This window comes from Aethalodelphis obliquidens, unplaced genomic scaffold, assembly GCF_003676395.1.
Source record: "Aethalodelphis obliquidens isolate GAN/ISIS:26980383/991018 unplaced genomic scaffold, ASM367639v1 scaffold3, whole genome shotgun sequence".
NCBI classification, from domain to species: Eukaryota; Metazoa; Chordata; class Mammalia; order Artiodactyla; family Delphinidae; genus Aethalodelphis; species Aethalodelphis obliquidens.
In genome coordinates this window covers 45,086,869-45,113,665 of record NW_020837947.1, presented here as the reverse complement: position 1 = coordinate 45,113,665, position 26,797 = coordinate 45,086,869, and the positions used below count along the sequence as shown (strand labels likewise).

At 41.2% G+C, this 26,797-nt stretch overlaps 1 protein-coding gene and 1 pseudogene across 1 annotated transcript in view; one reads left to right on the top strand and one right to left on the bottom strand.

The window, feature by feature from the left end:
- Nucleotides 1-698: 698 nt before the first annotated feature.
- LOC113605954 (sentrin-specific protease 2-like) lies at nucleotides 699-2,724 on the top strand (annotated as a pseudogene).
- Nucleotides 2,725-14,245: 11,521 nt separating this feature from the next.
- The window catches only part of HS3ST5 (heparan sulfate-glucosamine 3-sulfotransferase 5), a 179,569-nt gene continuing 167,017 nt past the window's right edge, over nucleotides 14,246-26,797 (bottom strand). Inside the window, exons 3-4 of the mRNA XM_027088214.1 lie at nucleotides 19,497-19,635; nucleotides 14,246-15,989 (exon numbers count right to left, since the gene is read on the bottom strand). Coding sequence (XP_026944015.1) covers nucleotides 15,059-15,989; nucleotides 19,497-19,603 — 1,038 coding nt within the window. The 5' untranslated portion in view covers nucleotides 19,604-19,635 and the 3' untranslated portion in view covers nucleotides 14,246-15,058. The remainder of the gene's footprint in view (nucleotides 15,990-19,496; nucleotides 19,636-26,797) is intronic.

Below are 26,797 nucleotides of genomic sequence, written 5' to 3'. Positions count from 1 at the left end.
AGTTAAAACGCTTCTCTCTTCTGAATGCCTTTCACAGCCTAGGGTCTGGTCTTTTCGATCTGCCTTGTGAAGTTCTGTTATCTTTCAAGCTTAATTCCTCTTGGAGTGTGACCAACTTACTAGAGAAGCTATGTTTTTCAAAAGGAATGTTGAAACCAGAGCATTTCCATGGGAATATGGGTTAGTGTTCCTGTACTTTTTCTCCTTCCTAGCACTCGCCCTGCTCGAAAGAAAGTGCATTCTCCTGCAGGCCTGTGGATCCCACGCTATTGTTTCTCAACCAAATTGACTAGGACAAGCAAAGTGAATATGCTAAAGGGATACCCCCTCCATCCTGCTGATCCTGTTGTGCCTGAGTTTAGGTCCAGGAGTCTGAGATTGTTGTCTCCCATAGGTCGAGGGGCTTACCACCATTTTCTGAGGTTTTGGGTATTAACAAAATATGTCAAAAAATACTTTTTGGAAAACTAGGGTAACCGGTTAGGATACCCTATGAAAACTGAAGCAATGAGGTTGTGCTCCTCTGGCAGTACATGGGTGCAAGTTACCCAAAGCAAGGGCAGAAATCTCAATATCCTTGTACTCCGTGTGATTTGGGGATTCTCTTCTGGGCCTCCAGTGAAGAGTTCCTAGGTCTGAGAATGGCTCCGGCAGTAGTGGATTTGGGGTTAAGGATAATCCCACTCCTTGGTCCCTAGATGGGCAGTGGTCCACACCTCTACTGTGGACGACAGGACATTGAAGGCACCAACTGGCAGACGAGACCCAGGCAGGAGTGACTCACTCTGTTTTCTACAGTGGACGCTGATGAAATACCAGCCAAAAGACCGAGATTAGATTGCTTTATTCACCGGGTGAAAAACAGTCTCTACGATGCTGCCAGCTTATTTGGATTCCCATTCCAGCTGACCACAAAGCCTGTGGTAACTTCTGCTTGTAATGGAACATGGAATGTGGTTCCTTCAGGAAAGGTATTTTCGAATTCTTCATCTTCTGAACTGACAGGTTCTGGATCCTGGAACAACATGCTGAAACTGGGTAATAAATCTCCTAATGGAATAAGTGACCATCCAAAGATCAGTGACAGTAACTCGAGATCAGCCATGCAGAGTCCTGCCTTCCTTTGGTTTTACTTTGAGCTCAGAAGCCTGTAATAGAAGACCAGGTGGCCGTCGCCATAGCAAAGGCAATCTGGAGAGTTCCTTAACGTGGAAGTCTCAGGAACAGGTTGTAACAGAGATGATTTCTGAAGAGGGTGGCAAGGGTCTGAGGCGTCCCCATTGTACTGTGGAGGAGGGTGTTCTAAAAGAGGAGAGAGGGCTTCCCTGGTGGCGCAGTGGTTGAGAGTCTGCCTGCCGATGCAGGGGACATGGGTTTGTGCCCTGGTCCGGGAAGATCCCACATGCCGCGGAGCAGCTGGGCCTGTGAGCCGTGGCCGCTGAGCCTGTGCGTCCGGAGCCTGTGATCCGCAACGGGAGAGGCCACAACAGTGAGAGGCCCGCGTACCGCAGAAAGAAAACAAAAACAAAACAAAAAAAAAGAGGAAAGAGAAATACCGAAGGTTATTAGAGTGACTTAAAGAAGGTGGTCATGGAAACTCTGTTCCTCCTGTAACTTCAACTCATCATAGTTCTCAAAGAAGTCAGATGGACACATTAAAGACCAAAGGCTGGGGGCAAGAGCAAAGTCATGGAGTCAAAACAACTCAGTTTGTTCCAAAACAATATAGAGTTGTTGAAACAAGGGGACCTCTACGGTCAATGAGAAGCGAAAAGAGGTGCTCAAAGGGGAAAACTTCTGATACAGAGAAGACAGTTGGAATCAGACTTGAAAATGAAGGTAGGAGGGGACTCCAGCTGGAACCTGACGTATCTGAAGAAGTGTCAGCCTGACTCCACCTGGGCAGTGGAAACAATGGCTTACTCAGGAGGAAGATGTCAATACTTGAGACAAAAGAAAAAAATTCCTCAAACAAAGAGAGGGATAAAAGGACATATGATCTTCTTGAACTTACAGAGGACATGGAAAAGGAAATCAGTAATGCTCTAGGCCATGGCCCACAGGATGAGATCCTAAATAGTGCTTTCAAATTCCGAATCACTCGAGGAGATATCCAGACCTTGAAGAACTATCACTGGCTCAATGATGAAGTCATTAATTTTTACATGAATCTCCTGGTGTAAAGAAATAAAAAACAAGGGTATCTAGCACTTTATGCATTCAGTACTTTCTTCTATCCAAAATTAAAGTCTGGGGGTTACCAAGCAGTGAAAAGATGGACCAAAGGGGTCAGTCTCTTTGAACAGGAACTTATTCTGGTGCCTATTCATCGGACGGTACGTTGGAGCCTGGTAGTGACAGACCTAAGAAAAATGTGTCTTAAATATCTGGATTCTATGGGACAAAAGGGCCACAGGATCTGTGAGATTCTCCTTCAGTATTTACAGGATGAAAATAAGACCAAAAGAAATATTGACCTGAATGTTTTAGAGTGGACCCACTACCACATGAAGGCACATGAGATTCCTCAGCAGTTGAATGGGAGTGATTGTGGAATGTTTACTTGTAAATATGCAGATTATATCTCTAGGGACAAACCCATCACATTTACTCAGCACCAGATGCCTCTGTTCCGGAAGAAGATGGTGTGGGAAATCCTTCATCAGCAGTTGCTGTGAGAATGCCCTGCCGTGGTCCCTCCAGCTGCTGGTGGTTCTTTCACAGATGGATGTTTCCCTATACCTCATGCATTGTGGGTTAAAAAGTCCCTGCATCACCTCTGTTCTCTCACAGGTACTGAGCTGTCAGAAGTGCATGAAGGCCCCTCTCTGCACCCTAGTCCTGACTTGGTGTGCGGAGGGCTGCTTGCAACCCTGTTTATAGCAACCCTGTTTATAAGGCCATGCCTGCTCAGAGCCCTGGACTCTCTACCCACACAAGAACAAACGCTAATTAATACTCTTTTTTTAAAGATTTTTTTCCCCGATGAATGTGGGAAACGATTTATTCTACTTTATTCTTCTGTGTGTTTGTTCACGTGTACCCATTCTCTCACTCATTTGCAAACATAATGGTCAGTGGCTGTTTTCTGCTGCTCTTTTAAAGGTAACTCTAAATTACTCATTTGAACTATTTATTTCTGAAAGGAATGTTAAGCTGCCACTCCCTGCTGGAGATCAGGAGGGAAAGCAGTGGGGAGGGGAAGGGTTAATAATTAACTTCTCTAGCGCTGTGGTGTAAGGCTCTGCCTTTCAGAGGAAGTTCCACACTACAGCATTGGCACGGTGTCGTGGCAAAGTGGAACTGTGGCCAAGGAACTCTGGCTATCCATCCAAGTGTCTTCAGAAGAGTGTCGTGGTCATCCTAAAGAGACTTCCCTTTCTGGAAATGAGGTGACTTGGCTACTCTTGAAACTGGATTTAAAGTCACTGTAAACCCTAAATCTTCATTTTCATCCCAGATCTGGTTGAGTATAAACCTCACATATGTAAGTGCTGGACTGAGCTGTTTATTTCAAAAGATACTATTCAATTTAAAGCTATTTTTCCTCAAAGTTTCTTTCTATATATAAAGCCAAAATTAAGTTCGGTACTCATTAGGATTTACATCTCTCCATTCCACTGCCGCTGAAATCTGTGCAAGAAAAGTTAGCACTTGGCTCTGAGGTTGCCAGTTATACAGTAATCTATTTTGCAAATGAAAGTTTGTATTTAACTGTTTTGTTCACTAAAAACCTTACAGTGGTTGCACATATTTAATTTCAGAAAGTTTAGAGTTAGTCAGAACATATTTTGCAAGATCTAGTGCCTAATGTTGCTTTTCTGATGTAATAAAAGGTGGTCTGGAAAAAAAAAATGTCAAAAAATAAGTCAGAGTTTTTCAGGAACAGTAGTCTAATGTCATTTGGAGGTAATGTCACCAGTCCAACTGTGACCTCTTCGCCAATGTAAGCCTTGGAGCAAATGACCCTCCTTGCACCCCCTGTGATGGGTCCTACACTAAATGCATGTATCTACGATCATCCATATTGGGTGGGCTCTGAGTGGTATTGTGCATGAGAAGCTATTTTTCAGCAAATAATGAATTTTCAAGATTCTTGATATTATTTAAATAAATAGTTATAAATTTTTCATTTGAAAAATTTTTTTTTTACTTATTTACTATGGTACAAAGTGTGAGTCTGTGGCCTTCAAGGGAAAGGGAAATGTCGATGACAATACTTGTCCTATAGTTGCTTACAATGAGAAGAAATGTTAAACAAAGACACCATTCTCTCTCTCTCTGTTTTTAATTTCCTGGCCCCACAGCATGTGGGATCTTAGTTTCCCGACCAGGGATAGAACCTGTGCCCCCTGCATTGGAAGCACGGTGTCTCAACCACTGCACTGCCAGTGAAGTCCCAAAGACACCATTCTCTTAATGATGCTGCGTTTACTAAGACAATAAAGTCAACACCTACATTTTAGAATAGAGAATAATGGTTCTCCACCTGGGCTGCTTATCTGCAACCTGAGGGGTAGGAACTGGCAGAAACAATTCTTTTGAGTCTCTGCCAGAATTAGCTGTGAGATACTGAAATAAGCAGCGCAGTGGGTTAACCATATTAGATGTTAACCATATTACCATCCTGCCCTGACAGGTGTAATTCTATTGACAGGTGGATACTCAGGTCAAGACTTTTCATGTATTCACAGCTGCTGCCTCTTCACTTGCTGAATTTTCCAAAATCATTCATGCATCAAAGTATGTTCCTAAAAGATTTGCCTGTGTCTATATGTTGTAACCATTCAACTGAGACGCAAGAATCAACTAGATTCAGGGAATGACAATTTCAATTTGCAGGGACTTCCACTATTAGAGTAGAAATAAGTAGATCATCCATGGTCTGGTTGTTTTATTTGGACATATGGAGCCTTCATCAAATAATTAGCTTTAATCATTCTTTAATTAATATCTAATAATGATTTCCTAAATGTGTCAAAACAAATAAAAGTGGGTGTCTGTTCTACTCTGTGACTGGAGAGTTATTGTGTATACGAAGATTCCTGTTTTTTTCTAGTGTCTTTGTGGCCTATGAACGGTCTACTTCTCTTTGAGTCCACCGTATCGTGTCTGCACATTCTCAGGCTAAGATGTGTTAACATGAAAAAGAGGTAGAAGTGTAATTAAAAATGACAACAATGAGCTGTATGTACTTCTATACCATTAGTGAACTAAGCTGTTCACCTTTAACACTGTAAAACCCTAAACAGTGATATTCAGAGCACGGTTCAATGTGATGAAAGTGGCAATTAATTTATTGTTTCGGTCATTATTTTTGAAATTGGCAATTTTACTTTATGCTAAATTAAGTGTAAAATTTAACAGTTTAATAGAGAAAATTTAGAGATCCATGTCATTGAGGGGCCAGGACTCATATAGATAGCAGTTGACATCTGCGGCGTCACTGTCATACATTATGAGACATAAAGGAGAGAAGTGATTGAAACTGTCATGCTGGTTCCTGGCATGAAAAGGTCTTTGAAGTGTAGAGTCTGAAGCTAGCCCTTGGTTCTTAGCATCTGTATCTTACAACGCATTAAAAGTATGATGGGCGTTCAGGAGCCCAGCAAAAGCCTGCATTATGTCCATTGCTGGGGAATATGTCTGGCTGTATGGTGGGTTGGCCACCAGAGATCTATTTGCATAAAGGACTTTAGAATCTCCTGGGCAGAGGTCCCATTCTAAGGGAAGAAAGAGACAGGCAGACAAGCTTAATCCAGCGGTAAAGTCTCCATCATCATAAGGAAAAAGTCATTCATCTGTTCAAATTACAAAGGTTTATTGAACACCTATCATGAGATTCTGAGTTTACCATGGTGTCTGTTACTCAGATTTGTCTTCCACTCTAGCCTGGCCTTATGGAGAGGGTGGATTCTGAACACAGAGTGGAAGGGGCACCTTTTTTGGTATCTACATAGGATGGCTTTTGTTTAAAAGGGAGTATAACATAAGGGGAGACAGGATCTCCCCCCGGCCCCACCCCTTCCACACACGCACACCACGCATACCCATACATACATTGCCATAGGTCTTTGGGGAAGTGGAGATGGTGGCAATGCCAGTTGGGAAGCCACAGTGCCCAGCAGGGTTGGCTGCAGTACTGACAGACAGCCACTCCTGACGGTGCCCTGTGGTGCTGGCTGGCTGTGTGTCAGCAGAGCTAAGGAGCTGTTGAGGGTTCCTGAATGCTCTGAGAGCACGTTGCAGGGGCCAGGGCTCATGTTGGGCATGAGTCAGCCAAAGAGATGGAGAAAGAAGTAATTTCACATAAAGAGTTAAGTTTTCTGCAAATATTTCAAAGATATTGTTTGAAGGAGAAATTGGAAAGATTGAAGTAACTTTTTTTGAGGACAATCATGTAGTCACCAATTTGACCAATTTCAACAAACTCTATCCAAATTAAGGGTTTGTGTAACTGAAGTCAGCTGGTCATTCTGTGGGTATAAACACAGATAATGGTCAGTGGGTGTCTGGTCCCTTTGCAGTCCTTCCCATGACGTGACTCTTTCCCATGCAGAGCACTGGGAATATTCTGTCATGATGATTCTGGCCCCTCACCTCAAAAAACTTTTATTTTCAGTGTTGTTTCCCAGAGAGAGTTATCAATGCCATACTCTCAGAGTTTTAGGCTTGGAGGTTTGTACTTACTAATTTCACACAATTTAAAATTAGTGCCTCAAGCACAATAGATGCAGATAATAATACCAAGTAAACACATTGTGCTTAAATTTATGTTTAAATTTAAAAGTAATAAAAATGGGGCCTCCCTGGTGGTGCAGTGGTTAAGAATCCGCCTGTCAATGCAGGGGACACAGGCTCGATCTCTGGTCCGGGAAGATCCCACATGCCGCGGAGCAACTAAGCCCGTGCGCCACAACTACTGAGCCTGTGTTCTGGGGCCTGCGAGCCACAACTACTGAAGCCCACGTGCCTAGAGCCCATGCTTCGCAACTAGAGAAGCCACCACAATCAGAAGCCCGTGCACTGCAATGAAGAGTAGCCCCCGCTCGCCGCAACTAGAGAAAGCCCACGCGCAGCAACGAAGACCCAGCGCCGCCAAAAATAAATAAATAAATAATGAAAAATAACTCAGAATCTAGTGATAGGTGTTCAATTAACCTTTGTGGATTGAATGAATGAATCACTCTTTTGTTATTAATTATACTGTTATCATATAATTATTTTCATTATTAATATTAATTATTACTGTGCTTTCAGAGAAACTTGATACAATTCCAAGGTGGAAGACTTGTGATGATCAAGCTGAAGAGTAATGTGATAATCACATGAGGATGAGACACTGTTACAGAATTGTCAAGAACCACACACACGCATGCACGCACATACACACGTGTCCACATGCACAGCACACAATGGTGGCAGGTATAATATTTTCCATGTGAGCACCTTCAAAATCCTTGAATTAGCAAGACAAATAAACATATATTTTTTACCACTGAAACTTATACTATATGTAATGACACTTTAATTAGGCAAATTGTATTCTTTTATCAAAATATTTGTTTCCAGATCGGTTAATGTGCTTCTGAAATATTAATTTATTGAATTTTTCTTTTCTTTATGTGCACTCACTGTGTTTGGCTGGACTGTGACACCTTTGGAATGTAATTTTTAGACGGCAGCTGTGCAAATTTGACAGATAATCACTAACAAAAGAATGGTTTTGATTAGTCCCATAATGAACTATTATAATTAGCTTCTTTCAACAAGCTTACAAATACAAATATGTCCATAAATATTACATGTGTACTAAATGTGTGTACATTTTAATTTTAATGCTAATTCATATTTTTATACAGACTCAATACACGTTACCATTCAAGGTTGATTAAGTACAAGAGGGTTGAAATGCAGCCAATAAAACAAGATTAGAAAGAGATTAGAAACAAATTTTAATTAGAAAATTGCCACCTCAAATCCTTTTAGGAAGTAGGTAGACATAAATAATAAATAGAACCATTTAGAGACTTTTCTTGACAAGTGGCTGGAATTCTGGAGGGCGGTATTCTAGTCACACCTCTAACTCTGGGTTTCCTAGTGACCTTTAGTAATTGTTTGGTAAATCTTTCAGAAGCTAGGAACATATTAGGTGATCAATAAATGCCTCTGAATTTCATTAAGGTCAGGAGAAAGAATCTCAGGTTGTTTTCCTCACAGGACAATTTCCAAGGCCATCTGGAAGAGATCCTGGGACCAATCTAAAATAAGGCTCCTGGCTCTGATCTTTGGAGACTTCAGATATTTTGGATCGAGGATAGATTTTATGGACTTTTAAGAAGACCGAAAATGTTTTAGTTTTTCAGCGTGAAAACAAAAATGTTAAAGATACTTTTAAATGTCACATAATCTAGACCTTGCCGTAAAGTTATCTGCAATTTACCATTAAACTGTTTCTTACCCGTTGGGCTTCAGTGGAGGTGTCCCAGAAGAAATGAGACTTGCTCTGTGTTTCAATGACCAGGGAATTATCTCCTTGAGGGTCACTCTGCCTGCATTCACCTTTGGGAACTTGCAGGGGCGCTACCCTTCAGGTCCTATGCTTCAGGACTTCTGCTTGCTTTGTTTGGAAATGCCCTTTGTGACTGACGGCTATTGCCCCCTCACCCTGTGACACTGGAGGAGAATAAGCTGATTAAACACACCAGCATTTGCTGAGTGCTCTGTTTCCCCTGATTTCTTGCACTCATTTTCTAAGGCTCCTAGAACAACTTACCACAAACTTAGCGGCTTAAAACAACAAAAACTTATTCTTTCACATTTCTGTACATTTAAAAGTCCAACACAAGTTTCCCTGGGCTAAAATTAAGGTGTTGGCAGGGCTATGTTTCCTTCCGGAGGATCTAGGGAAAACGATTTCCTTGCTTTTTCCAGCTTCTTAAAGTTGCCTATATTCCTTGGCTTGTGGCCACCTCTCTCCATCTCCAAAGCCAGCAATGCTGCATCTCTCTGAAGGTCCCCAAAGTCTAAACCCATTTTTCCATTATCATCATCTCTCTGACTGTCCCCTTTTCTCTTTCTCTCTCCTACCTTTAAGGATCCTGTGGTTACATTGGGCCCACCCAGATAATCCAGGAAGCTCTCCCCATCTCTAAGTCCTTCACTTCATCACATCTACAAAGTCCCTTTTACCATGTAAGGTAACATATTCACAGGTTCCTGAGGTTAGGATGTACATGTCTTTGGAAGGAGGGCGTTATTCTGCCTATCACCCTTCTTATTATCATTATGTTTCTTCAGGAATGGAGGAAGATAAAGTTGTTTTGTGAATTATTACTATAATTGTTATAACTTTCACTGTGATAGAATCACGGTTGAGAGATGTGGTCCATATTTGCAGAAATGGCCACGATAATTTTCTGTCCTATACACACTTTTGTGTCATCCCCTCTCACGCTGACTATGGGCTTGACCATGTGGCATACTTTGGCCAATGAGAAATAACAAACAGGATGCAAACAGGTGCTTGAAGAATGCTTGCATGTTGGGATTTGCCATCTCTTGCTATTCTTTACACCCCTCTGACTACCATGAATACACCCGAGTAAGTCTACTAAGAGGTGAGACACATGTAACCCAGGCACCTTTGTCATTGAGCCAATAGTCAGTATTGGCAAGTAGCACCAATCGATCAGCTGCACAAGCCACCAACATCTAAGAGTGATCACCTTAGATCATCCAGTCACCAGCTGACCTGCCAGAAACCACAGGTGCATGAGGAAGGCCAGCAGTGTGGAGCCCAGCTGGACCAGACCAGAAGGACTGCCCGGATAAGAAACAGAATCCTGAACTAATCAGGATGTTTTGAGGGTGGTCTGTTATGCAACAAAAGTTAATTAATGCAGGAAGTGACAGGCAAAATGGAAGCCAAAGCCAAGAATAAGGTTGAATAGAAAGAAAATTCAGTTACAAGGGAAAAGTGAAAAAGAATATCCCTTAAAGAAAAACCATAGATATGAAACTTTTGGGAGAGATTCTACGCACAGGAACAGCTAAGTACATTGAGTCTAACCCCTCTTTCCTCTCCGCCTTCATGCCCTCAACTCCGTGACATTCACTGTCAAAAGCATGTTCCAGTAATCGTTTTCATCTGACGGTATGATGTTATCTTGAAAGAGCTTAAACATCCCCTAATCTGATGCTCCTATTTTATTTAATAGAAAGCTCAAGCCCAAAGAGATGAACTGACTTGCCCATTTCACTTACATTTAGCTTATATTTCCTTTGTGTTCAATGAAACAAATATATTTCCTAAACACTTTTGAAAACGTTACGGTACACGGTACTTTACTTACAGGAGAATGTTGTGTTCAGTTTCCTTCTTTTTCCTGTATCTCCCGATATAAGTCTCAGGATGAGTGGACCTATAGCCAGAAGCTTGGTGGCAAGGAGAGAGTATGACTCTTCCATGGTCAGCATACCCAGAGAACTGTCTTTGAAAGGACACCTTTGCCTCATTCCTGGAAAAAATGAGCCAGAGATGGAGGATGCCATCCACGTGGCCTTACCAAAGAAACAGTCAGTTTTGCAGTTGGTCTTAAAGATTGTTCTCTGGTGCCGTTAAAGAAAAGGTAATGTAAAGCAAAGCTGTGTGCATTTAGAAAGGTTGGAGGTGAGCCAACTCTTTGAAATGATGTTACCAATCTTCTGGGAGCAACTCACCTTCTTGGTGGCCTGTTTTTAAAGGGGGATGACATGTATGTTTAGAAACAATAAATCCTTTCACCAACAGCTCCCCAAGACCTGGTAGACTGATATGGTTCACAAATTCAGACGTGATGGAACTAGCCCGATGAGGTACCAAGCATGCTGCTGCCTCCTTGATATGATTGAAAGGCTATTGCTTTTCGACTGAGCTGACTCTAAATAACAGACACTTGTTCTTGGAATACCAATCAGGTGCTTTCTGTGGGAAATGCATATTGCTCTCAGTTCAGTTCTGCCTTTTCAATGCACCAATCCACTTCTAATCATTATGAAAGAGCACTCTTATTCCTTAAAGCTATGATAAAATGTAATTGGAAATAAATCTTTAAAAACATAAAGAAATTGTTCTTGTAAGATGTATCATAAGGTATAATTTATTAGGACCTTACCAAATGATCATATTTCGGCCTAAATTTCATTCTTGCACTAGCTGTAAAAGAAAGGTTTGCTATAAAAATTCATAAACAGATACTAGGGGGCCTGAGTAACCTACTTAAGAGGACAGACTGTTTTGAAATACTTGAAGTAACACCCATTTAGGAAAACAATATGCCAATTAAGAGGCTTTTATTTTGTAAAGATGGTGCAATTAGATATTTATTTATCAATGCACTGTTAGTATAGTTTGGTACTTTGCCTACTTGGGAATAATTGCAATGAACTTGCTTTAAAATATTTTCACCTTGTTAGCCTGAATTGCTAAGATTTTGCTGTATTTAGTCATTTTTAGAGGGAATGTTTTCAGCAAAGTTTTCTTTTCTGCTTAGACTGTGTCTGTTCTCATAAGTGGAAAATGGCTGCTGAGTGTGTGAAAGAGTACAAAAGGCTTCAGCAGGCAGACACGATTTACGATCATTTGAAATTTTCCATCCATGGAAAATTCTCAAATTAAGCTTATGAAGACAATCCAATTTAGCAGACTGATAACTGGACAAAGCACAAGCTTATTGGCAGGACTGGATTTGGGGCTGCACTTCTCCTTGGTTCTTACCTTCCCTTAGCAGCATCCCAGGAGTTTTTCACCGGTCCTGGAGCTTGTCCTCCAGCAGGGCCCTTGTTCCAGGGGCAGCACCCCAAGCAGTGCTCTCACAAGGCTCCATCAGCTTTAGTGGAAACTGTTCTGGCAATTGCTGGTCCATCAACATAACAGGTACCAAATCTAAGATCAGATGTGATTACAATGGATTTACATGCCTTTGCTTTATCACACATCACCTAAAGACCCTGATGTCTTAGATTTTTTCCTATACTACAGTGTAATTAGTGGGAAAAATTAATACCATCATCAACTGAAGGTTTTTGTGAGGTGATTTCAGGTGACTACAAGATGGACTTGGAATTTGATGTCTGTCTATGGGTTTGCATGTCTCCTTTTCTCTCTGTTCCCTACTCTCTCTCTCACTCCCTTGGGACTCCTGTTCCTGTTTGTACAATTATAATGGGAATTCCCTGGCTTCCAAAATGGTGTCGTTTCAGCTTTACAATCCAGCAGGAACCTCATCGTTGCTTAAACAGTTTTTTACTCTTTGCAGCTGGAACTGTTTCACAAAACCGTATGGTGCCACCAAGCCTCTGGAAGAAATGCAAAGTTTTCAGGACGTAAAAGGAATAACTTACTAAAGAGAATCCTAGTGGATCTATTGTGATGAGCTGTAGATTCCTCTAGAGGTCGGTTGCCTGTTTGATGACAACAGGAAACATTTTCTAAACAAGGAGGTTTGAAACCTCCAGTGGAGTGTGCTATTAAGGTCGTAGGATTTTTATTTCTACCTAGCTCAATCAGCAGTGGCTGTGACTGTTTTTTTTTTGTTTTGTTTTATGTTTGTTTTTTTTTCAGTGAAATGAAACCTGCCTCTAAAAACATCCTCCTAGGCCAGGCGTCCTGTTTTAGGTATCTGTGAGGAGGCCCCAAGGTTTAAAACAACTCTCAAACTTATTTAACAACTAGAAACTGCAACACTTTTTTTTTCTGCATGTGATGAAGAAATACTTGCTTACTGAGCTAAAAGCAACAAATTATAAAAGACAGCACAAGTCAAACAGAATCTTAGAATCAACTCTGATATATACTCTTGGTAGCAGCAGCAAAGTTGAAGAAAAATTTGGACTATAAAAGATTATCACTGAAACATTTCTATTCATTACTTTAAAAAATTTCTCTATGAGTCTAGGAAAAGATTGCTATTTTTCAGTTTTACTGGTGGAATACCTAGGCTGAGTTTTTGAAACGTCAGTGTTCCAGTCGAGCATACTTTGACAGTTACTGGTATAAAACTGTATTAGCTGTAGAGTGCTCTAGGAAGATTTATAATAAAATTAATGATAATGTGTTGATTATGTCCTTGAGTGTAGTATTCAATCAGTTTACTCTGACGGTTAGCTGAGAGTTGAGGCATAGAGAAGTCTGATGCTAAGTTCCTTATGTTTGATTTCCTTCACGGCTTAAAAGAGAGTGATTGACATTTAGACCCAAGACTCTCACTCCAGACTCACTGTGCAGTCAGTGAGAAGCTGGCCTCTCAGCATGTGCTGGTGTCATGCCTGTTCCATGCTGAGAAAACAGCACCAATGCTAATTGAAACGGTAGAGATGATTACCAAGGCTGAAGCTTGAGAAGCAACATATACCGACAATGAAGGGCAAAGGGCTATTTATTTAGAAAAGTTCACCATCAATCACTGGACAGGATGAACAACTCATGGAGAAAATCAACACTTAGTACAATCAAAAGGGAATCCACTGTTATTTGCTAGGCACTCTTAATGTGAACAAAACTCCCTTAAACATCTTCCACTGGATAAGCAACCATGATTGTGAAAAATCCATCTTATTATTTTTTCTGTTGATACCTCTTTCCAAGGTTTTCCGAACTATATTTAAGCATCTGTAAATGCAGAACAGTACAGGCTATCTGATGTTAGCAAGCACCCAATTTAGCATTAATTTCTCTGGTGGAAATCTGAGCCATATGTTTATGTTAGTAATAGCAACACTAAGTAATTTGATCATTCCTGAGCAGGCTGATGTAGTTTCATCTCAAAGAGGGAGTTCTGAGAGTTTGCGGAGGCATCAGCAGCAGCTTTCAGTACAGAGGCTACACAAGTTTTCTAATCTTATTTTATTTAATTTCTCTATTGGTCTGACTTTGATTAGAGGTTCATATAAAACTGTGTTTCTTCTATGCCTTGATTATATTAAAGTATTTCTTGTCTGTCTCCTAGCACCAGGAGCAACTGCAAGTAAGTTAATTGCTACAAGGTTGTAGCAGAGAAGCACAAGTGCTCTTTGAGGTGGCTGTTATACTAGATTTCCAGATGGTTGAGATATTTTTAAAAAATATATCCAACCTTGCTTCATATCACAAGGGTACAGAAATCAACGGAGAAGTGCATCTTTCCAAGTGCTCTCATGTGCACATAAACAGCTTTGACTTTGGGAGCCAGCAAGGGGCACATAAAACAAAATGAATAAAAAAAAATTGCACATAGAGTAATTTTAATCCATTCCATTTTTTAAATACCACAATAAATTTAATTTTCACAATAAATTAAATAGCCATATTCAGTTTACAAAATAGAATTACTTAGTGTGAAACCAGTATTTACAACTATATACACTATGTACATGACATTTCTCTTTGTTGACATAGAACACGGAAGTAAAAGGACTTGACTTTCCGATGTGTGACTGACATGCTACAAGTGACACCATGGTCCATATGAGAAAACGATAGTGCAAAATCACCACAGGAACTTTGGAACGATGTCAATTTTATGAGATAAGACATTTTTTTAAATAATAAGAAAATAGTATTTTCTGTTTTCATGGCATCAATTCAGCATCTGAATTAAAGAGTCAGCTTTCCCTTAGAAAAGAATGCATAACCGAATCCTCTACTTCCTGAAACTTCACAGCCATTGGTACATTTTCACATGTTAATCTTTTGGCTTAAATCTATGAAAATGGCAGGCGACAAATTCTGACTCAAAGGAAGACTAACTCTTTGAGAATAGCTGAAGTCACTTTCCCCCAGTACCACCACCTCTTCTTTTTGTAAATAGCATAAAAGATGCAACTATGTAGACAGCAAATTGGTTTGTTTTTTGTTTTTGTTTTTGTAAATTTTCAGTAGAAAAAGAGCTGATCTTATATTTGGTCACACACTGCGTATGTACAAGTATACATGGAAAAATGACTTGGACAGTTGTGTCTATAGGAAAAGTGCATATTTTAATCCAGACGAGACATTGTGTGTCCCCAGGCACAACACATAGTGTTGTATGACATTATTTTAGGGCCAGTTCAATGTCCTCCCAGTGATCTGGTAAAATTTTTGATTGAAAGGGTGAAAGAATTTGCGCAATTTGGTAATGACAGAGGGGTCCACCTCTGGATGAATGCGCCCCTTGCTGCCCGCCAGGCACTTATTAAAGATAATGTTAAATCGCAAGCAGTAAAACCCTCTGGTAGCGTTGAAATACAAATTGTATTGACTTATCCTCGGGGGAAGATTTAGGAACTTCTCCACGAGTTGAAGTTCTGGCAGGGGTTCCGTGATGAGGCGATCTCCATCGACGATGTGAAATTGCTCAATTGGAAAGTACTTCAACCACCGTTCCAGATGTTTGGTGTAGATGCTGGTTCTTACTGCCTTGTATTTTGTGTTCACTTCGCAGGTATTAGGGTCTATAGCCAGCTTCTCAAACTTGTAATAGGTTTTATTCTTCCTCTCCTTCCCCTCTAGCACCTGAGTGTAATCAGAAATAGCTCTTGTGGTTGGCTCCCTGACAATGATCAACAACTTGATAGATGAGTTCATTTTGTAAATCCTTTCTGGAACTTCCTCCGTGATAAAATATGCTGGGCTCTTTTCAATTGTGATTTGCTGAGGGTAGGAAAAAGGCATCTTTTTCCTATACCACTCAATACCCTTGGCATAATTCTCGTCATTGTCAAAAAAGTGGATTTCTTGAGAGGCTTTGACCACTGCCGGATGGAGGTTCAGCATCTCAAGCAGGGCCCTGGTGCCTCCTTTCCTCACCCCGATGATAATGGCCTTGGGGAGCTGCTGGACCAGGTCATGAAGGCGTACCTGCTCCTTGGAAGAGTTGCCCTTCCGAAACTCGTGCAGCAAGCCACGCTTAAACTGCAGGGCGCGCAGGGGGAATTCAGCCTGACCACGGGCTCCGAACCGGCCTTCGATGGGGCAAATGGGTTGTAGCCTGTAAGCAACAGAGAGATGCTCTAAGGAGCTCACTGCAACTAATTTCTCATTTCTCTGGTTCCCCAGTGAGAGTAAGACTTAAAATGCATAAATAAAACCACCGCTCTCTGCCTACTGCAATCCACAATGAACATATGTTTGGGAAATTTTATTTTAAGCAACTCTGTATTAAATGAAGCACACATAATTGATGGAATATTTTTATTAGTGTTTCTTAAAATTCTTATTCACCAAGCTCTTAATTGACTATAGCGTGTACTGACGTTCACAGTACAGGACAGACAAGTGACACCAACCATACTAATAGCCTTTTAGCAGCCCACCAGTTAACATCATTTAGAAAATACGAAAGACGGAAGATTAGAATCTTCAGTTGGGAGGCTAAAGGGCAGTTAGGAGGCCACGTCCTGTGGGTTTCATGTGGTATTATTTTCTTGCAGCTCAGCTGCACTCATATGACTCTGAAAAATCTTTGAGATATAATCTGAAAAGAGGTCCCAGTCTCTGCCCTCGGCTATTTGCGTCATCAACCTGCAAAATTCCAATCTTGGCACTGGCTGAGCTTTCCATTATATGAGAATTTCTGCTTTTGGCCTTGGGGACAGCTAGAAGAGTACATATTTCTTCTGCTTCTCTTTCTCTTTCTATCTAAAAAGGTCAGGCTTATGTTTTTACTTTGCTGAACATAGGAGCAAACCGAATGCCAACAGCAAGTGCTGTATATCACCTACCACACCTGGGACCAGAAATCAACAAGACTCTGGCAGTGTCAGAAATCTCAGGTCCTCATTGTCAAGCCCATTTAAATCCGGGACTCAAGCTCATGAAAGAAGCAAAGCAAAGGATGGAGCCAGAAAGGAGGATTTCCACTTCAACATTGCCCTAAGCAGTGAAAAAGCACCACTGCTTTTTTTCAGAGAGAAAGTTGTGGTAACAATCACAGTGATATTAGGCTGGAGTGACTATTTAATTTGGTGTGGCCAATTTATATGGTTAGTAAATTGAATTTCCTTTGGGGTATAGTCTGCAATTGAACTGAATTCATTATAACTTTCCTAAGTTTATCTGAGAAGGTATTTTTGCTTTCTTGTTAAAGGGTATAGTATTAGTCGAAATGGCTGTTAAACCAATTCCTCCAAATGAAGCTTCTAGTTGCCCTAATAATTTGGAGTCTATGCTCCCCTCTCTGTGGCAATGAGGCTGTCTCTTGCTTTTCCCAAGAGACCCCACTGTACCTTTCTTATCTTCTGTAATGTTTACAATTAAAGGGAGAAGGGAAGAACCTCAAGGTCATGCCAAGGCATTTTGCAGAACTGAGGGGAAGGGGCTCGGCCTATGCAATGTTTAAACAGCTATCATAATGCTTAAGGAAATATAAGAAGATATTTTACCTTTTTTGTGGGTTTTTTATGATTCTAAAAACAACTTATGCTCATTGTGGAAAACATAAAAATATGGCATACTATAAAAAACAGGGTTAATCACAGTTAATATTTTAGAGAAACATGAGTTTTGTTTTCATAACTTTGTTAATAGGATTAATATGTTAGAGCTCTAAATGTAAGATATATAAGGAGCAACACATACATAGTCAAAGTATGTTTTCAATTGTGACGTTGATTGGGATGTCACAAATTCATCTTTTAGCTCTTGCTGGGCTCTGGTTGAGAATTAAACCCTAATCCCTTAAGGCATCCATTGAATGCAATGGATGGACTTCTCTCCCAGGCATCTTGAATGATGCTGTCCTTGGGAGAACTGAGGAAACAGTCAATCAAATTCTTTGCTGTAGGACTTGATTCTCTCACAGAACCCAGGCTGAGAGAGGCTGAAACAGTGTCTGCCCTGTCTGAGCTCAAAAGGAATTTCTCTACTTCTAGAAAAGGTCATTTTCCTTCTTTCCTTTATTTACCTTCTACCATGGGAGCTCATTCCCTGCAGAACAATTGCTTTTTGGACTCCCTAACTCAAGATAGGAAAAAATATCATATTATTTCCACTCTCTAAAGAGTAGGCATGGACCCCAGACTAAAAAACATGAAATTTTAGGATTGGAAGGGACAGTAGAAGTAATTGAGCTCAGCCTCCCGCCCAGAGAGCAGGGTCTTCAGTTTCTAAAGGACAGGTCTGTGTCCGCATGTGTCAATTTCAGACAATCTGCTCGAACTCGCAAGTGAGAGGTTTTGAGAAAGCCCCCCAAGCAATCCAATTCCTTATAAAAGCTACCCCATTAGAGACTAGAGACCGGGTTAACAATGAAAAGAGTTATCAACTAAATAACTAATATGTTAATGATTGTTAGATCAATTACTCAATAAAGCAAATGATTAGAAGCAAACTAAAGGTATTGGGAAGAACTTGATATAAAAGTTCCATTATGGACATAGGACAATGGTACCACCTCAAGGCTCTTCACTAATAACAAGTCCTACTTTAGGGAACTACTCGGAGTCAGTGATAAGCTCTGGGTTATACCATTTCCCATAGTGAGTAGGAAGTTTACTTAGGAATTTTGAATTGAAAAGCATCAAAGGGGTTCATTTTATCAGTCAAAATTAATACTGGCTGAAGGAAAGCAAAGACCACTGTTATATTATTTGTTAAATATTTCTGTGATAAGATCTATAGATTAGAAAAGAAAAAGGCTGTAAGGAAGATATTTTTATTTTAATGTGTGGCTACACTTTTATAGAAAACGGGAATTGAATTCATGGGGAGCATACATCAGTTTTTCAAGAGCAAGAATTAATTCTAAAGGAAGCTTCAAATTTCAGAAATTAACTTCTCTACCCTTTCTAATCATACCAGATGTGGGCCAGTCCAGTGGCATTCAATCTGAAGCCAGGTGACACTGCTGGACTTCTGCAGGTCTAGTACCTCTCAACTGTTGGCTTATTTAGAGCCAAACCCTAGCTCTGTAAATTTCCTCTCTGTGAACTTTCCATTGCTTTCTGGGCCATTACTCTGAGTGACAGACTCCTTGTCTGGTATGTTCAGCTCCTGGAAACCAGAGCTAATTAACATAGTTAAAACTCCCCCTGCAGCCATCTTTCCAGGGCAATGGATTCCAAACCTGATGAGCTCCTTTACAGTCTCATACATAATTTTAACTCTCTTGGTAGCACATTAATTGCCCACTTATAAAGTTCAAAATGTAGATACATAAATACATCATCACTATTTTGCTACGGCTAGAGGTCAACAACCAGATGCACACAGAGCTATAGTAAATGACATTTTTACTGTACATGGCTTTATCCCTTCTCTGAAAGCAAACAACACACACAGAATACAAATGGATCTTGATGAACACCTTGGTTTGAGCAACTTGGATCTCTTTCTTTTAAGGGCTCAATAAATCAAAATCAATACTGCAGAAAAACATGTTTCTTGGGAATCTTGAAGGAGGAAAACAAATGGATAGATTTAAAATTATGTCCTAAAGAAGTTGAAATCAAGAGACATTTAAAGTCATACAGGCATAAGTATGTGTTTAATCACCTACCTATCCAAGCTCCCAACTCTGGCGACTAGATACAGGAGACTCCCAACGGCAAGGCTTCCCAGCACCAGGAGCTTCTGTCTCAGCCATGCCTGCTGTTTGAATAGCATGGCCCTCCATCAACCTTCAGGACTTCTGCAGCCTGAGAGATGGGGATAGAAGGGGACTCATCAGCAGTCATCTCTTACTGGCTCTGTTGATTGTTACAAAGCCAAGCAGGGGTGGGAATACAGGGGATAAAGTGATGTCACACAAAGAACAGATGCCATACCAGCCTTGACAGCATTCATGGACAACAGCTATTTAGCAAAACTTACCTACCTTTCCCTGCTCTGTGTTATAAGATCAAATACTAAACCAGAGGGAAGACACTATCTAGACAGAACTTGCTGGGCAACTGTCAAAGTACACTAAAATGCATATATAATTTTAAATGCATACATAAATGCATATATATGTAAATATATATATATGTTTTTGTTGTTAATCATTCAAAGAATACTGATAAAATGAGCAACGGAGCAATCTGAGGTTTAGCAGCCAGGCAACCAGTAAACTAAAGGTTCTACTTCAGTATAATGGGATGAAGGTAGCAATTGAAATCCCCCTTCAGTAAGTTAGTATTTGGGGCATAACAATGACATGCTTTACTGATATGTTTTTTGTTTCATTTCATTCTACTTGTGAACGGAGGAAGCGGGTAAGATCAAAAGCTATGTCGTTACTTACTGAGGTCATCAGTGGTAGCTATCAGGATCTCAAATGTTTGGGGACAGTGGCTCTCAGTAACCAGATGTTTCCCTTCATCTCCTCTGCCCAGGCCTGGACTGGACTGACTGATTCTGAAAGCATGCTCCGACTAGATGCCCTGCTATGTGACCCCCTCCTGGCTCTCAATGAATTTAAACAGGGTTGGTGTTATGGGCCTTGCTCTAACATCAAGACAGAAGCTTACCCGGAAGCTCTGTACTCTTACACCTGAAATAAGGCCAGCTGAGGAGTGTAAGGCTTTACTAGTGCTGTTATTAAATTTTGGGAAAAAATGCAAGCTTCCGATTCAGTCTCTCTTATTAAATATAAATCCAATCCCCCTTTCAAGATAAGATTGTTTGCTTCGCATTCAAAGTCAAAATGGTAACCCCAGAAGAGGGACAACGGCAATGGGTCGTGGTTAGAGATTGTTCTGATGCAATAGCCTCTCCTTATTTGCTAAGTGAAGGTTTTCTCTGTACAAAAAAGGATTATACTAGGATTGATGGGTTGATTCATTCATTCATCAGGAAATACTGAGCACTGATAGCATTTCCAGCTATTCTACTAGGTTTATGGGGGATCCCAAAAAAGATCCTTAAAAAGTTTTAGCCCTTGGAAAACTGATGGTGTGATTACAGGATCATGAAACAATCAGAGAACACCACCTCATTCGTGATAATGTATGAATAACTGTTGGGACAAGAAAATGAAGGAGATGGTCAGGTATGTGGGCTCGATGGGAAGGCTGTTTGGTGGTATGTAGTATATGATTTGCTGAGGAGGCTGTAGGAGGTCATCCCAAAAGGGAGAGAGAAGAGCAGCATTCACCCAACACACAGCCCACAAATATTTATGGAACGTGACTTAGGTTTTAGATGCTGTACCGGGTGCCCCAGAGATAGTGACCAACATGGGAGGCTACAGTCTCGTGGAGAAGACAGAAACTAAACCGGTAAATGTAGGGTTCACATGTATCTACAAATTGTAATAACAGAGGAAAAGTACAGGATGCAGTGAGAAAGAATACAGGGGGAAGCTACTTCCGTCCTTCTTGAAGAAGTGACATTTGGGCTTACGCCTGGAGCACAAGGACCAAGGAGGGCTGGAGGAGGGCAAGGTGGGTTTCAGCCAGACTAACCAGTGTGTGCAAAAGTACTGCGCAGGGAAAAAGCTTGGCTAGCTTGAGAAGCGAAGGAGGGTTGGTGTGGTTGCACACAGGGATTTAGCGGAAGAGGAAGGGCTAAGAGCAAAAGCAAAGGAGAGGCGATAGGAAAGGTCTTTGTAGGGACTGGGTGAGGCTGGGGTTCTAGCTTAGCATGGCCTGCCTTGTGTGTAGATAAAATGGGGAAGAAAAGGGGGAGAGAAAGGGAGGTTTGTTGAGAACGACTGTGTGACAAGGACATTATCCAGGTGGTATTTCAGGAAATTGTCAGAAGAATCCTACTAGGCAGATACAGTTATTTCCATTTCAAAAACAGGTAGAGTGAAGCTCAGGCAATTTTCTCTAACTTGCCTGTGATCACACAACTCGCAGGTAATGTGGAGGCAAAGGCAGTAACTTATGTAGCGTGACTCAGGGCTCCACTGAAAGAATCAATCTTCTCCTATCTCTGGGTCGATGTCTGAAGTCCTCGGAGCCACCTACCTTCAGCACAGGGCTCTGATCCCTGTTGAAGTGCAAATACTGCAGCAAGATGTGGAACAGGGTGGCAGAAAGAAACCTGTGTTCAAGTCCCCTATTGAAATTCTCCCCTTAGTGATCTTGCAGTGGCTGTTTAGATTCTCTGAACCTTTTTTCCTTCTCTATAAAATGGGGACAATCTCTAACTTCCCCACTCCATAGGGCTATAACGAGAATGAAGTAAGGGTTCTACAAGTGACATCACTACACAAAGGCTTATTAATATGCCAGGCTAACATAAGGGATCGTGTGTCATTATATCTTAGTGTAAATGAATTTAATGTGTGCTCACAAACAGTATGAGAGAGTAAAAGCTAGGATGTGGTTGAAGAGGGCCAGCTACACATGGGAGAGATGGGAAAAGCAAAGGTAAAAATGTGCTTGCCCGTGGCCTCAATGAGGGTCACTGGCCTCATATAGAAGAGCAACTTGGAGGGAGGCTGGGGATCACCTGGCCTCCTCTTCTACCTAAATGTAGCACCCACGCTCCCCATTCAAAACTATACCGCATGATGCTTAGTCTGCTTTCACCAGCTCCCTGATCCACCTGTCTGTCTGCAGCTACAGCTCAGCCATTCTTCAAGGTCTGGGCCATGTCCCAGTTCCTCTAGGAAGGGCTCTCCAGCTGACGCCCTAGTCCATGGTCCACTCCCTCCTCTCCTGAATTCTTGTAGTTAGAAGTTAGGAGTCCAGTGTTCAGAAGTGTTGCACTAGTGTTAGCTGCTGCCTCCTGCGTGTTCCATCACACCTCCTAGCAATGGGCTAAGCCCGCTGACTGAGAAATCCGAGAAGACTAACTGAAAGGCAGTCCGCCTGGAATCTGTCTGCTTTGCTCCACAGGCTGGTGGTTCCCCACGTTGAACTTGCAGAGTCTTTAGAAAACACACACCTGCCCCCCCTACTCAGAGATTCCAACTCAACAGGTCTGTATTAATCTTGTGTCTGTATTTTTACAGTGGAGGGAATGACGCACAAAACTCCAAATCGTTTTCTATTATCTTTTTTCTCTTTGGTCACCACGGTCAGTAAACTCTCCTTAATTTCTTCTCTCCTTGTCTTGTCCAGGCACTTAGTGCCTCCCTTGTTTCTTAACATTTGGGTGTGTCTCTGTGTTCATTTCCTATGGTCCAGACAGTCTGATTAATCTTCCGAACACAACTTATTTTGTCAGTCATCTGTTTTCAGTTGTTCACTAGATCAAGTCCAATCTCTTCCCCTTGCCAGCCCAGGCCCTTCCTTCTGAGGTCCCAGCTTGGGCAGTTGGCTTTTTCCCTCTTATTACTCACCAACACCAGCCCCATGCCTGTCAGGTCGGCCTCTTCATGGCTCCCCATACCCCTGCGCTCTCATCTCTGTGCTCTTGTCAGTTTCCTCACTGGCCTGGAATGTCTTTCCTATCTCTCCTCCTTTAATACTCCCAGATTCCACTGATATCTTCCTGGGGAGGGTGGTCCTGGTGGAGGTGGAATTTGGGGGAAAAAATCCCAACACTCTTCCCATTGGTAGGTAGTAGTGGGTCAGGTCCCTTGTGTAGATAATTATGGGACCAAAGGGTCATAGCTGGGTTTAGGGATAAAACTTGGGAGACATTTACCTGCATGGGGTGAGTGAAGCTACGAAGCCATCTCACAGCTGAATTCTGCTTGAGTGAGCGGGCAGGAAAGAGACGAAAAAAGCGACTAAGGATGTGAAGGCTGCTGGGGAAGTAGCCCAAGATTTAGGAGGATATCATGGCAAAGTTCTCCAGTTCTCTATTGCAACGCACATATCATCTGGTAAACATTAGATTATTAAACCTGACTGAATATGGGGTCATTACTTCTTCTACTGCCACTGAATGTCGCTCAGTCTCGAAGACTCCAATGCTCCACCCACAGACTCTTCCTTTGTGATAAGCCCAGTTATCACCATGAAGGTTTCCTCTGTGGGATAAGTTGCTGCTGCCGGCCCAGCTTCTTTATGTCTGAGATGACTCAAATACACCCACTGGGGTTTTCTCTCTTTGGGAATCCTGATTTCTCCAGGCTTTTGTTTGCAGGGCTGGCCTAGCTCTTTACACTGCCTCGTCCACTTGTGGAAAGTCCATTATGCCCTCCAAAGCATCTTTATGCCCACTATGGTACTGAGGAAAACTAAGATTTTTTAATTTATTTGAGACCTCAACTAATATGAGCAAGTTGTACAGGGTGAAGTACAAAGACCATTGGATTGGGAGTCAAAGCCCTTGAGTCACATTTTTGTGTAGTTTTGTAACTGAAAGTTTCTGAGTTTTGGTATCCTCACCTGTAAAATTAAGATAATAATGTCTGTCTCACAGGGGTGTTATGACAGGAGCCTTGAGTAAGATACTGTGGAATAGAACTTTACATTTGGGCACTTCACAAAAATGAAGCAGAATTAGTATCTTCGGGAGGGTAATACTTTAACAAGAAAAGAATAAAGTAAATGCAGTTCTCATTAATAGTGTAACTGGATTGCAAAACACTAAGTCCACTTTTATATAAATAACTTTCAATGGAAATTCCTGTTAAACATTAAAATGCTAACACACACTATAATTGCTGTTCAAAGCAAGATGGCACAATTACAAACAAACAAAAAGTGAACACTTATCTTAAGTCGAAATCTCTTGGAATTTTTGAGAAGTGAGGGGGGCCAAGGTTGCAGTTTCTAATGAGGCTCTCTGGGACACAGGAAGTGAAATCTCGTTCTGCTTTGTAATCACTCAGACCATGTGCTAAGAGATAGTATTAGAGCAGCCGCAGAATAAACCTTGCTCAAGGAAAACCAAAGGTGGACTTCCCTGGTGGCACAGTGGTTAAGAATCCACCTGCCAATGCAGGGGACACAGGTTCGATCCCTGGTCCAGGAAGATCCCACATGCCGTGGAGCAACTAAGCCCGTGCGCCACAACTACTGAGCCCACGTGCCACAGCTACTGAACCCACGTGCCACAACTACTGAAGCCCGTGCGCCTAGAGCCCGTGCTCCGCAACAAGAGAAGCCACTTCAGTGAGAAGCCCGTGCACCACAACAAAGAGTAGCCCCCTCTTGCCGCAACTAGAGGAAGCCTGCGTGCAGCAACGAAGACCCAATGCAGCCAAAAATAAACAAATTTATTTTAGAAAAAAGGAAAACCAAACGTACTTGGCAAATTTAACATTCAAGATGCCTCTTTGGTTTTCTATGACATCACGAAGTGCTCAAGCATCTGCCACAATGGAGTCTTAATAGCTGGGAGTTGCAGGTCTTGGTCTAGGGGTACAAGTCACAGAGAAGCCATACCATCTAACCCTTACAGACAATGCTATTAAATTGGGGAGAAGGTTAACTGCTTCTCCAACCCCAAAGTCCCTTCCCTTTAGCTATGCCAGCTTTAATGGATAGTTTAATAATCTTTCATCAGAGCAGTCATACTGGTAATAGGCAATTTATGTAAAATTAAAGGTTTAAAAAATTTATTATTTCTTTTTATTAAAAAAAAGTTAAAGACCTACAGTGACATTTAAGCCCTCCTTTACCTCCAGTTTTTAATCTCCCAGTCTCTTTCATTTTGTGTGCCAAGAACAGCACAATTATAGTTTCTCCAGACTATGAAAGCTTTAATAGACACGGTATCTTAGCTGAACAAAGCCGAGTATCTAAATAACAGAGTATGTGGCCAGAAACGACAAATTGTACAGACATCTGGCTGTTTCTCCAAAGCAGCACTAAGTAAAGAAAGAAATGATTCCCAAGCTGACACAAAGAAATAAGGGAATTCAAAAATAATAATAATAAAGATATGTTCAAGTGCTCTTCAAAGGCTTGTAGACACGGTTGCTGCAAGCCCCCGGTACCAGTAAAAACGAAAACAGAAACAACATCAGCAAAGTTCATTAAAAACAACTGAACTTATATAGCAGAATTATTCCAAGGAAATCACAACAGTCTATTGAGTATTAGCTCATTTCTCCTGGACAACAGCCTTATGGGGTGGACAGGAACCACATTTATTGAGCCCTAGTCTCTCTGTTACTTTCTTTCACATTTATTATCTCACATAATACAACAGACCTGTGAGGTATTATCCGTTTTATTATTTTTTCTGATGGAAACCGAAGAGCAGAGAGATGAACAGATTATTTACCCAAGGGCATGTGGCTGGTAAATGCAGGAGGGTTTAAATTCAGAATTATCTGACCCCAAAGAACATGGCCCCTTGATGGCAATGTCACTCCCTGAGCTTTGGATGCTCACCTGAGAGGCGCTTTTTTTTTTTTTTTGATTAAATTTTTCTTTCAGTTTTTTATTGAGATGTAATTGACATAGAGCACGGTATAAGTTTAAGGTGTACAGCATAATGATTTCACTTACATGCATCATGAAATGCTTATCACAGCAAGTTTAGCGAACATCCTTCATCTCACACAGATACAAAGTAAAAGAAAAAAATCTTTTTCCTTGTTATGAGAACTCAACAACTTTTATGTATAATGTAGAACGGTATTAATGATATTTATCATGTTGTACATTACATCCCTAGTACTTATTTATAAGTGGAAGTTTGTACCTTTTGACTGCCTTCATACAATTCCCACCCACTACACCCAACCCCTGCTTCTGGTAACCATAATCTGATCTCTTTTTCTATGAGTTTGTGTATTTGTTTTTTGAAGTACAATTGACCTACAACACTATTTCGTTCCTAATGCATAACATAGTGATTTGATATTTCTATACATTTAGAAATGATCACCGCTGGGAAACTCTTAATAAATACTTTCGCTTATTGACTGATGCGAGCAGACAAAACCACTTCAACTCTCCTCAAATTTCCTTCCATTGAATCTTACAGTAGAAGATGAGGATGTGAAACAAAAGAGTAAAA